Source organism: Tachysurus fulvidraco, chromosome 10 (assembly GCF_022655615.1).
Source record: "Tachysurus fulvidraco isolate hzauxx_2018 chromosome 10, HZAU_PFXX_2.0, whole genome shotgun sequence".
NCBI classification, from domain to species: domain Eukaryota; kingdom Metazoa; phylum Chordata; class Actinopteri; order Siluriformes; family Bagridae; genus Tachysurus; species Tachysurus fulvidraco.
The window spans coordinates 10,974,311-10,987,506 of NC_062527.1; the positions used below are offsets into that span (position 1 = coordinate 10,974,311).

The 13,196-nt window shown below is 39.8% G+C and overlaps 1 protein-coding gene across 3 annotated transcripts in view; it reads right to left on the reverse strand.

The window, feature by feature from the left end:
• ldlrad3 (low density lipoprotein receptor class A domain containing 3) overlaps positions 1 to 12,120 on the reverse strand; it is an 85,730-nt gene extending 73,610 nt beyond the window's left edge. Inside the window, exon 1 of one of the 3 annotated variants that reach the window (XM_027173402.2) lies at positions 11,854 to 12,120. In XM_027173402.2, the coding sequence (XP_027029203.1) occupies positions 11,854 to 11,905 (52 nt within the window). In that variant the 5' untranslated portion in view covers positions 11,906 to 12,120. The remainder of the gene's footprint in view (positions 1 to 11,853) is intronic. The other 2 variants (XM_047819344.1, XM_027173401.2) reach the window with 2 other exon arrangements.
• Positions 12,121 to 13,196: the final 1,076 nt, after the last annotated feature.

Consider the following 13,196-nt stretch of genomic DNA (forward strand, 5'->3'; position numbering starts at 1 on the left):
GGGCTAAATGTCACCCGGGTTTGTTTGCCATTGTGCTGTGCGGTGACGTGCCATGAGGCAGTGTGACGCCCCAGTAAACACTGCAACACTCCAGCAGCTTGTGACCCAACAGCCCAGTCTGAATTGCCCCTCATTCTACAGCCTGTGTGTGTGCCTCAGATAGTGATGGATGGAGTAGATGCCACTAAGTGTGGCTGCTTCTCTCTGATGGGGCACACAGATGAATATGTAGTCGTGCCCTGACCTTGAGTGTGGACAAACGAAAACGAATTCCTCTGAGGACAAAACTCAAGTCAAGAAAGAGTGACGTAAGATATATCTCCCTCCCCCCTCCCCCCTCCCCCTCTCGCTATCTGACATCATGTCCTTCCTTGATCTCTTTTCTAATTGACACTGAAATCATTTGTGCCATTGAAGTGAAGGTCAGTGGCCTCATCCAGGATGAAATGATTGACCGAGACAAAGTGGAGCCTTGAATTATGTATTGAATCATTTACGTGTATTCCTGTACTGGTGTACACTAATTAGACCAAGCAGAACTTTCAGGAAATTTATCAAGTACATTAAACCGATTGAATGAAAATAGCTCCAACTGAAAGAATTTCACTGATCCTTAGATGCAAGACTGCAGACTGACTAGATTTCTACACATAATAATCAAAATCTTAATGGAATAGAAAAAGAAATATATGTGAAAATAAAGTATGCCATAAAAGTCATGAATACGTAAAACTACAGTAAGTGTCCTTTAGCCAGACATGCATTTTGACAGATCTGCGATTTTCACACATACTCCAAGTGCAAATACTCACATTCACACTCAGAAGTGTGACTCAGTGGTCCAATGCCAGAAGTGTGACTCAGTTGTGCCACGGCAAGCATAACTTTTGTGGGCAAGTCGAACCAAGCAGGTTACCCATGCTGCACTCCAAGGGATCCATACTCACACATTCGTACATGTGGACAATTTAGCACAGTTAGTTTTAACCGACCTGCATGTCTTCAGCGAAGTAAACTGGAGAAGACGAGGAGCTCGGATGTAACTCTGTAACGCTTTAATGTGCATGCTGATTAAAGGTACACTTACTGCACTTTCTCAGGTAAAACATATATAATAAAGATACAACAGACTAATGGTACTACAGTACCTGGGTGACAGAGAAATCAAGAGAAGGTCTCTAGAGAAATCTAGTGTGATTTAGTGTGTCGTAGAGCGCCACTGTGCCACCTAGCAATTATTTTATTGAAGGAAAAAAAAAACACATCACAGACTATAATACTCATTATTTGAGATTCGTTGACACACACACACAGAATCTATTTATAATCACATGATGTCATCCTGAATCTAAGCTAATGAAACTGTGAGGTCCCTAGAGGGTTAATTAAAATATCTAATAAACTGAAAACTTGGCCGTGGTAGCATTTCACTGAGTATGCACTAAATAGATTTAGCTCATAAACCGGTGACTCGGTGTGAATATGAATCAGATTATTCATTTCTTAGCATTCCAACCACAGGTAAGCCAGGTGTACAAAGCCAGATGCCTCATTAATGGTTTCGGCGATATAAAAGCTCTAGTGAATAAACCTCTTCTTTCATCCTCATTCCTTCCAGGGAATCACATGACCCCCGGGACACTCGGCTCTTTCAGACCTGCTTTGGCAATAAGCGGGCAAGTTGTGCTGCACAAGCATGCATGGGTGTTCGGTTACTATCTCTGCTGCAAAGAAGCCGAGTATCTTAGCATAAAGGGAGAAAACATCTGGATTGGAATTTGAAAGTGAAAAGATTGGTGCATGACGGTAAACTTTATAAACCTCATCCGGTGCTTGTGCAGGTGTTTAAGGCAGCTGCAGGTTATCATCAGCATTAGACATGCACATGGAGCACTTGATACTGAGTGCACACTTCTCTGGCAACGAGCTTCAGAATCTTCAGGATACAATTTCACTGACTATTCGCCTTTCAATGTGTATGTGCATCCCAAAGGCACGTGCCTCAGACAGGGTAAGATTTAGTTACTAGATTGTAAAACATCCATAGCTTTGACTGAAGTGTTTAGTAGTAAATAAACAAAAAAAAACCCCTCATGTTTGTTGAACTCTCAGGGTTCCTGGCTATGTTTAAAGCAAAAAAAGAGATCTGGAGTGGGGCAAATGTCCAAGTGCTTGCTCTATTATTGTGAGAGTGCCATCCATTGCTGGGAAAGCAAACAGGCCTGATTGTGAAGAAAGGCATGCATCACTTCCTTGTTAAACAGTGATACTAGTCAATGTGAGATGTTAGCTGATCTTTACACAGGATGGCACTTAGCGCTTTCCTCTGTATGTGCTATTACTCTATAGGTGAGATCCTGGGTCATCCCTCACCCTCTCAAGACTGGCAGCCATTATACAATAGGGTAAGAATTAAATTAGGAGAAAACAGAGTAGAATACGGGGAACATTTGGTGAATCAGTTTCTGTGAGCGAGATGGAGTCAGGATTGTTCTGTCCCCTCACAACGCAATCAGTCACAGGCTACACTAGAAATACATCACACTCAATGCAGTGACAACAACTGATTCAAGTTAAAGTCCTACCAGACCATAGATAATGCTTCAATTCTTCACCCATTTTTCCCTCTTTCGATAAAGATTCAGTATTAACGCAACAATGACAAAAATCATTTGCGCTCTGAGTATCCAGCCACACCTGTCTCTTCCTCTGTCAGGGACGATCCGCTTACCATTTAACCCACATGTCGCATTTGTACGGGGGAAAACGGCGAGACAAGCATTTTAGAGCAGCGCTGGAGGGAATTGCTCGCTTGGCATGAAGTATGCCTCATTTCTCTTCACTACTGCCATTAAGCCATCTGTCCTAACAGATAGGGAGTAGAGGAATGGAGGGAGGGTCTCTGACAGAGACGCACGACTCAAACGCTGTATATACGGCCCCGGTCTCTGACAACATCTTAAATGAAAATAAATGGAGCTGCAGCCCAAAAACATCACCTACGGCAGGATTACATCTACGGCTTTTCCTCTCTTGCTCATGGGCTGTTTGGGAGGCTGTGTGAATCTATTACAGCTTATTAGTGGGCAGAATCATGATCATTTCCGCCACAAAAGTGTCTCGAAGGAATATCCTGGTGATGGAAAACTGCAGTTCTTTCACTTTTTATAAACGGCATCGTTTATTTATATCCAGCTTTGTAATGGGAATCATTAGAGTGATTTGTTCTGTCCTAATTTGATTAGCCCGGGCTGGGATGCAAACAAAGTGTCATGAATAATCACGCAACCCTCATTTAAGCATTAAATAAATAGATGTGCAGTACTGGTCATGCAAAAAACACGTGCCTAGATTGTCCAGCACACCGGCTCCAATGTGTTATTAGATGTTTGAATGTACTGTAATTAACATTTAGAGCACGTGATGACTCTCATGTTAGGGGAAATTCCTAACTATCACATCTCCTTGTTCTTATACAGCCCTAAGTCATATGTATCCAGAACCACTAGCTGAATATCTCTGTAGAGAATGACTACAGTTTATTACAAACATGACTACTGGAAGGATTAAGCCAGGAGGAATTCTAGTTAAACTGAAGTTACTACAATTTCTGTGTTCTCACAAATTTTGGAAAGACATAAAAAAAATAAATAAATAAAAGCATCTCTCTCTTTGCAGTTTTTGGCACTCCTGGATACTAAGTCAAATAAAATGGGAGATATTAAAGACTATGCCATTCCTCACTGAGGAATAGAGTATGGCATAATTTTGCACTCCTGATCTCCCAGCCCTGGATGCCGGTGCCATCAGCAGGATCTAAACTCTGGACAAATCTCTGGACAAAAGCTTTTCTGTTCTGGAATCAAACCATAACTGTCTTGTGTTGATAAGTCAATTAGATATGCTGATACTTCACATTCAAACCCGGTTCAACGATCAATACCGTCAACTAATTAGTGGAGGTAGATTAAAGCTTTCCAATTCACGGAGTGTGAAAGTAATGATGAACAACGGAGAAGACTGATGATGATCTTGATCTGTATCGGGCTCGGGATGCCAGAAGGGCTGGTATTAAAACAATTAAGGGCAGTTTTGTGTTTGATTTCATCTCACCCATGGCTCAACAACACCCACTCTGTGAAGAGCGGACGTAATTAGGACGTTTGCTTCAGAAAATGAGGCCTGCTTTGTTTTCTCTGGTTTGCCTCCAAGAGGACTTTCCATGCTTCTGAGACATGAGTAACAGTTTGGAGGTTTTACAAGCAGGAGCTGCACACGTCGAATTTAGTATCAAGAGATCATGTGTACTGACGCTCTGCTCTAGGATCCTTTAAAACCAAACTATGATCAGCTATTAGAACAGCCCTTAAGGAAAAATCCACCCTGAAGGACTTAATCTTCAGAAGCATCAATGATTTAGTCTTTTAATGAAATTCTGAGTTGATGTTGGTATAAGTTTCATTCATCGACATGTTGGTCTGTTGTATTTTTTCGGGTTGATGGTTTAATACATACCTCAGTATACCGTTCAACAGCCTGCTGATAGTGTTGCCAGTGGGAATGAGCACCTTTCTGATTGCAGCTCTCTCACGTGGTCATCTGTACACTCTGCTCAAAAACACAAGGTTCCCAGCTACTGCCTAACTTTCAGGCTAATCAAAGCTTTGAGTCCACTGTCTCCACTTAATCCTCTGCTATATTTCCTATTATTATGATTTAGAACATTGCTGGAATAGGTATAAAAAGTGAGAGAATATGAAAAGAAATTCTTGGTTTTTTTTTTATTTTCAGGCACCTGGAACAAAACCTTGTCATCTTCATTTACGCTTGAGAAGGCTTGGTGAATATTTTTCTGCTATTAAACTCTATTGTCATCTTGTGACATCAGTATAGCCTACAACAGTGTGTCTCACTGGAATAACACATATAATGTACAGAATGATGTAACAATTTAGCACTAGAATTACAAAGAATTCAGCATAAAAAGATTTAATGTGTTTCAGGGTGAAACTCCTAAAACAGGTGAAACAGATGACGATAGATAAAGATTTAAGATTAATGAAGACATGATTTGCTATATACTTGAAGGTTGTGGTGGAAGAACTTGACCAGAAGCTGCCATAACCTCCACTGAACTCCTTCAGGATGAACTGACGTGGCTCATATGGCTGAATGAGCACAACCCCATTGGAGGGTATAATAACAGCAAAAAGGGAAATCAATCTAAAATGGTATTTTCAACAAAGCACATACGAGTATGATGGTTCAAACTATGGCCAGACTATTGGCCATGCAGTGTAAGTGGACAGTTTATGTATCAACAGATAAAATAAACACACATGTGGTGTCCAAATGATACGAGCTTTCTAAATCCAGTAATGAAATATATTAGACAAGGTGCATTAAGGACAACGATCCTCTGCTCATCACACTGTAAAAAGATCTTATGTTGTTTCCTTTTAGATAAACAGCTGCACACTTGCCAGTGATTTTATCTGCCTAACTAACTCTGCAGTATGTGGAATAGGACAGCAATTTCAGATGTTTTGTTTTTTGCATACACACACATGGTGTAACCCCACAAAGCCAGCGAATGCTGACAGGGGCAACAGCAGGAGGCCCAATTATGTGGCACGCTAGCCGATCCACTCTCCTACAGTATATGTGCAGTGTGAGCACAAGCTTTGCTAAAGACAAATGATGAATAAGAGGAGAGAAAAAGAGAATGAAGTTCAATAGCTCCACTAACTTTTTATAAAAAGCATTTGCAGGGCAACAGAGATGGATGAACAATCCAGAACCTCCCACACACACACTGCTGCTCGCTGCTGCTGGGAAAATGGCCTTGTCCGAATCCCAAGCTCAATCCCACAAACAACACTACGACTAAAAAAGGAAGACGACTGCTGTGCTTCGTAGAAAAGCCCACTAGGTTACACTTCCAGCCCAAGGCGTCTTACAATCCCGGATTTATTCACATTATTCCTACGAGGAAGTCAGAGGCCCGTCCTTTCTCTCTAAGCTTTTCACGCGGCTGACGCACGCAGCTGGACTCAAATCAGCATGCATGGCCTAAGGGCTCAGTGATTTTTGTGCAAAGCTGAAATACATAAAATGCCCTTTTAGAATGTCAAAACAACAATAAGAGACTTCAAGAGTCAGCGGTGCCAAAACAGAGCTGATCGGCTCTCACTTGTGGGATTTCACAGAACGTGGAAAATTGACAGCAAAGTCAATACAGTGTTTATGTTCAGGGTCACGGATGTGGGAATTTTCAGAGCTGCTGCTGCAGTGTGATTGAGGATCTCTCTCTATACTGTTGCACAAAATCTCCCTGGCTTTCACACAGAGAGAAAAACGAACCACCGTATGAATCTGGAATGTCAATCTTAGCTTGGGAAGAAGTCTTAAGACGGCATTTTATGACAATTTATTAGTATAGTCTGTGATTATGGTGGAATCCAAAATCCAATAATAAATAAATACATAAAAAGGTTCCCTTGGTGTTCCCTGCAAAGTCAGGATGCTACATGTTCTACTGTACATGAATAAGAAATATCTCAGTTGACATGTATTGTGCTTGAAAGCAAACAAGAGACACATCAGACAAGCAAAACTGCCGTGACAGTCAGAACGAAGTGCTACACGCTGACATGCGCTCACACTACACATTATGTACGCTGCTGCCTAATGTAGAGTTTTCGAAGGATATTAGCACTTCAAAGGAAACACTAATGTTTTCTTTAACTTTGTTGAATGCATGAAGTTTCCGACATGTCACACAAAAGTGCATCTTCCAGCTGCATTAAGTAAACAACTTCTTGTCAGTGTGAACACAATACTCATACTGTTTACATTACAAAACACACCTAGGATCTTAGCAAGGTCTTGTTCTGGTTCCAAATAAAATTCCAGTTTGCTTTGATTATCAGTGACTCCATAACTTGAGCCACAACTGCCATGTAGTGTGGGATGCAGGCTGCGTTTACTGTAGCTGCGAGCTGCTAATCCGACCTACAATATTTACTGTTGGCTCTGTGTTCGTTATACTCAGGTGACATTTACTGATTCCTAACGTCACATAAGCGTTTTTGTGTAGTGGTTTTTTTTTTTACATTAATTGCTCACAGTATGAAATTTGACCAAATCAAAATAGCAAATGAACCAAAAGCATCAATTGTTCTCTGCTTTAAACACAGAAAAGTGCAAAGCTCACTATTCAAACATTACAAGAGTCACAATAAAAATCCACACAGCAGGAGAAGACAACATCTCCAACCGGATGAAATCCTTTTCCCCACAGCGTGTGTGAATCATCTAGTCACTCTTGAGTATGAGGCAGTTAGTGATGTTCTACAGCACCCTGGTTCGATTTCAGACTCATCTACCAACCTTAAAGGCTCGCCCTTTAAAGCTTACCTCTCAGTGCAGCTTTGGTCAATACAAATTCAATAAGCATACATTTTCTACTTTCAGATCTCTGCCTTAATTGCTTCTGCTTGCCCTTGACTCTATGGATTAATGCAACACATCAATGACACATTAATATACATTACAAGAGTTCAGGCTCTGCTGGGATTAAACGGGGAAGCTGGATGAAGATTTTATCGCTTCTTGTCATCTTTCATTGGAGCCCTCATTTTATTTTTCTTCTGCAGATATCATTCTTTTAAAGAACAAAGGCTGAGACCTTTTAGGAAAAGAAGCTTGTTGGTGTAGTGCAGTTATAAACAACTATAATGGTTACCTTGAGCGTGAATAACCTCGTCGTTAGTCCAGGCAGGGGAAGACTCCTAATGGCATAGAAGCAATAAGAACACAGCAAATAGCAGTCTACAGAGCAATGCTATTATAATCCAAATAACAGACTCCACATTTTCTTAGCACAATTGTCTGTCTCAGGTGGAGATCTGTTGGTCTGGATATAACTGTATAAGAGTATAAAGTAATAAGGTCTTCATATACAGTACGATGAACATCGACACCTTTGCTGGTGGAGATTGAGGTGAGGTGAGTCGAGCGAATTATGTTGCTGACAGGAGAATATTTCGTTTTTATTTATATTAACTCTGTTCAGCTACCCATGCAGGTGCAATGCTGAGTGCAAAACTAATATCGCATTATTAACACCCAACAAAAAATAAGACCAAAAGGCTTTCCATAAGGGTCGATTCAATCTTTTAAATTTGCAAGTCTGAACACTTACACAAGCGTCACACACCAGACACTTCAACGTGCACCTCAATGTGCACACATTTCTCACTAAAAACAACACGCAGCCGACGTTTATGGATTAGATCACTCACACGGTTGTTAGTGACCCTTTACGATACCTAAGGGCTTTCAGAGCGTTGTGTTTTAGGCAACGTGGTGGAGAAAGTCTAATAAGCGGCACTGTAGTCTTCAAATTGAAATGCTAAGAGGAGCTCTGAGCTAACAACAATCGCAGAGTGATTCTGGGCACAGTTACAAATTCAAGGAGGGGACTGCAGACATTGGCATCTTTTAAAAGCTATTACACAAGTTCGGTGTCTTTGAACAGGCATCAAACATCACACCGATTACCTTAAGGTCAGAAATGTATTTTGAGCAAACAAAAACCCTATTCACTTCTTTTATAGCTGGTGAAATTCATGTGTCCTAGAGGCAAATTTAACCCTTAACCCACACCACATACTATTCTGAAGGAATATACTGTGCAAAGATTTTTCTTTTTAGCGTGAGAGATCTGTTAAACTACAGATCCCTTTCATCTGGTGTTCAAATGAAAACAGCATGGCACAGAAATATACATGTCAGAGGCAAATGGCTTGGTGAATATTACAGGGAATAGTAATAGATTGTGTGACGGTGGAAACCCAGATGAGTTTCAGCTCTGTTAAGACCATGGGTTCGGATATCACACTGCCCAGCCATGCTGATCGGACCCGATCAGGCGCCACTCCATTCGATTCCAGACACTGTACACCATGACGTCTAACCTTCTACCGGCCTCATTTTCTCTCAGCCGATAATGCGTGTAGATTTATAATGAAATACATCACTATAAAAGACTGAACTGGGGAAAATGTATAAACAAAAAAAAGCTATTTCTCTGAATGGATGGATTTGAGATCTTCTATCATGATGACTTGATAACATAACATATCTGTATGTATTTAATAATTTACACGTGATATCAAATACATCTAGCTGCCTTCTGGATACAATTACACCATGGGAAATACAGCTGGATTCAAGTCCGGTGTTGCAGAGCATGCACTGATGACTAACAACATGATGACAAAGATTTTCCATGTCACTAAAAGTGTACAGTTAAACCACGTGGTCTCGTTTGGGAAACGTAACTCTGGCATGAGTCTTAATATAGCTTCTAAATGATCTCCGGATTAACTAACAGAAGTTTGGAAATGACCTTGAACAGTCTCACAGCAAGGTATAAAGTGAGTCGTTGCAGTAACTGAGCTGGAATCCTCCCTAGATCTAAGGGACTTCGATGTCATACATGATACTGATGGTTTACATACAAGGAAAAGATGCACACGTGTATGACATGTAGACCAGACAAGTGCACAGACTATTAAAGAAAAATCGGACAATGAAGTGTAAATAACTTTAAATAAAATAAAATAATAGAATACAAAATTAGATATAAGGGAGCAATTTTTGGCAGCATATAAAAATGGTGTAAATGAACAGGACTGCTCAAGGATTGCTTCATTTCTCTGTGCTCTTGTTTTGTTACATTGATGGTGACTGGATATATAATTGAATGTAAAAGTTAATATATTGAATTCTGCAATGTTTTGAATTACAATTATTTATATTAGTTGAATTGTGTGTGTGTGTGTGTGTGTGTGTGTGTGTGTGTGTGTGTGTGTGTGTGTGTGTGTGTGTGTGTGTGTGTGTGTTTGTAAAAACAAAAATCTATTGTTTTCACTATCTTAACTAGAGTTGTACATTGTTTTGAGGTTGATGGATCGACACGGGATCCTTCTGAGGAGAATGGACGTGTTTACACGCACACTTATAATCTGGCCTCTGTAGTTATCAGATTAATCGGGTGATCATCTAAACAGCAGTCTACAATAAGTTAAATCAGGTTTAAGATGTTAACAGATTACCATAAATCTGATAATTACCAGTCAGTGCATGTATACATTTAATCCGATCTCTTCTTGTTTTTCTGCAGAATTGTGGAGATAAACGTTAGGATAAAACACACTGTTGTTTCTGGATAAAAACCCAGACTGCTTAAAGGGCAGCGTTGTGTGCAGTTTGCCACAGTAAACACAGTGAACATCTGAGTATAACCTTAAATAGAGTTAAGTGCATCAAAACTAAACTCTGCTTGCTTGTTAAATAAAGAATAAATCATGATGGTGTGTGCTGTTATGGGAAAATAGTCAAAGTGACCTATAAAGTGATTATATTCCTAGAAATGCATGTCCACTCGCAACCATATATCCATTTTTAGTAGCATTTATAATTGAGAAAGTTTACTCTTGTTGGATCCTTTTATTCTAGCAGCTCCAGTCTCTCTTCTGTGATTACAGCTTTAACTCTGTTACAAAAGTGCTGACACTGGAGACACACAACAATTCCTCATATCACCAATTACATATGCTGTTTAATTTGTCCCTGTGTAAGTGGGTACTATAGAAACAATTCAAGTGCATTAATATATACTTAGTTCCTGTAGTTGGGACTATTTTCAGAGCTGCTATTAGAGGAAAATGAATCAATTTCTGACCAATCAGAAATGAGAATTCAGCAGAGTCGTGGCTTCACTAATAGTGTCATTACTGCTAGCACAACTAATAATGCACATCTGACTGACTCACTGGCAAAATCTCTTATCTTTTTTGTTTTACAATGGGCGTATTTTCACGTATTAGTAAGCACGCTGGGTGAAAAGTCAGATCTGTTGGATGCAGATAAAAATGAATTGAGATAAAGGGGAAGGATTTTTGAGCATCGTCATGACATCGTCATGAACCACTTAGGAGCTCTTATATTCACTTCATGGTATCACAGTGGCTCTGGATTAAAAATGGCTTTTTGATGTTTGAAACCGTATTCTATTGAGAGCTAAATGTTTTTAAAGACATATGGGAAGCTTATCTTGCTTTAATCACACAAATAAAGCTGATAAATTCTCTGATTGTGAAAAAACGAAACGGTACGCTTGGTAAACCTGAAACGCATGAAGGTTTGCTCAACAAATAATCTAAATAAATATCTATAAATATAAATAGAGAAACGTTTATACATATATAGATTTGGGGTTTTTTTTTTAGCAAACATACATGCATGTTAAGTTCACCAAGTGTAACCTTTTGTTTTTCATTCAGAAAAGGGTTCCTAACATAACCTCTTTAAAATGCTGGAAATGTTCATCATGCACAGCTAAAAAGACATTTTCCCCTTGAGTATAGGTCTACATTATTACCTCCATTATTATTCATAATCAGATGCTTGAGTATAGGTCTACATTATTACCTCCATTATTATTCATAATCAAATGCTATTTTGTAGCTTTAAACATTAAACCTTTCCCCAGCTCGAGCTTTGCTGCTTATTATACAACAAGTAAAACGTTTAGGAAACATGTCAACTTTTAGACGTCGGAAACAGAAGGACACGTTCACACGTCTTCACCCAGAGAAGTTTAACAGTAACGTCACGGTCCTGTATTCACGTGTAAACCCGCTGTTCTGATACACTGCTGCTTTCACTACACGCTTTATGACACTTAGTAACATGTAGCCATGTAGCGCTTACACACGTCCCGTGTGGCTACAGCACGGTTAAAGCCCGTGTGGCCTGTAGGGCTTTAACACTGTTACTTACCCACCGAGCTGCTGCCCGTTCCCGACCCGAGCAGGAGGTACCAGACCCACATCGCTGCTTCACCCCGCTGCGGGACAAACACGTCGGGGGGACGTGAAAAAGTCCCTCGGTCTTCAGTAATGTCTCAGATATTCGCGTGTATGGCAGTTCGTCCGTTTTTCCTCCTGAAGGATAAGTTTAGTTTAGCGGGCAGGAAGGGACTCTCATGGGCCAGCAGCGCGAGCAGGGCGGAGACTGGGGGCGGAGTCGAACCGACAGGGGCGGGGCTTAGAGAAAGGGACTGGGTGGAGAGATCGGATTCCCATCATAAAGTCATTGAGTTTTTGAGTGTGTGTGTGTGTGTGTGTGTGTGTGTGTGTGTGTGTGTGTGTGTGTGTGTGTGTGTGTGTGTGTGTGTGTGTGTGTGTGTGTGTGTGTGTGTGTGTGTGTGTGTGCGAAAGTTTTAAGCCGGTGTGATGAAAGCTTTAAAGTAAGAATACAAGTGATAATAGTGTGGATGTGGTAGGTCAGTGGTTAAAGTATTATACTGCTGATCAGAAGGACAAGAGTTCCCTTGCTGCCCCTGCTGGGCCCCTGAGCAAGGCTCTTAACCTTAATTGCTCAGTCGTATAAATTGAAATAAAATGTAAGTCACTCTAGATAAGGGTGTCTGCTACATAGCAGAAATGCAGAGTGTTTCAACCTACATATAAAATTGCTGAACATTAGCACCTGCTAATGTTGGGATGAATGGTTAATTATACCCCTGTCTTTGATCCTACAAAATCTACAGTCCAAGATTTGGAACAAAATTACAACATTGATACTGTAATTGGATAATTAACCTACATAGCTCATTTTTTCACCTAAAAATTTTACATCATTACAGCCAGTGCATATATAAATAAAATAAAATCAATATAAATATAAATTAAAGCTGCTCCCAGTGAACCAGAATACACACTGTTATTACTGTTTAACTGCAATAATAAACAATAAGTATAAGTACAAAGTATTTTAAACATATGCGATAACAGAAATTTTGAAAAATGTGCAATATTACCTATGTGCAATATGTCTTTCAGTGTTACCACTACTCTTTTTATATATTTTGTGTTGTATATACTGTATATTATATTATGTCCCTATTTTTATATATTTTGCAGCTGTAACAGATTATATATGGGTTGATATTACTTCATATCAGATTGAAAAAAAAAGTTCATTTTCTTTTCAATGGAAGTATGTCTGAAAATCATGTACTTATTGGTATGGAAAATCATTTCTCAGTGATTTTTCCATAGCAATAAATACAAATAGCAGCTTACAGCACATTCTAACACACCACAATGATTCATAGTAAC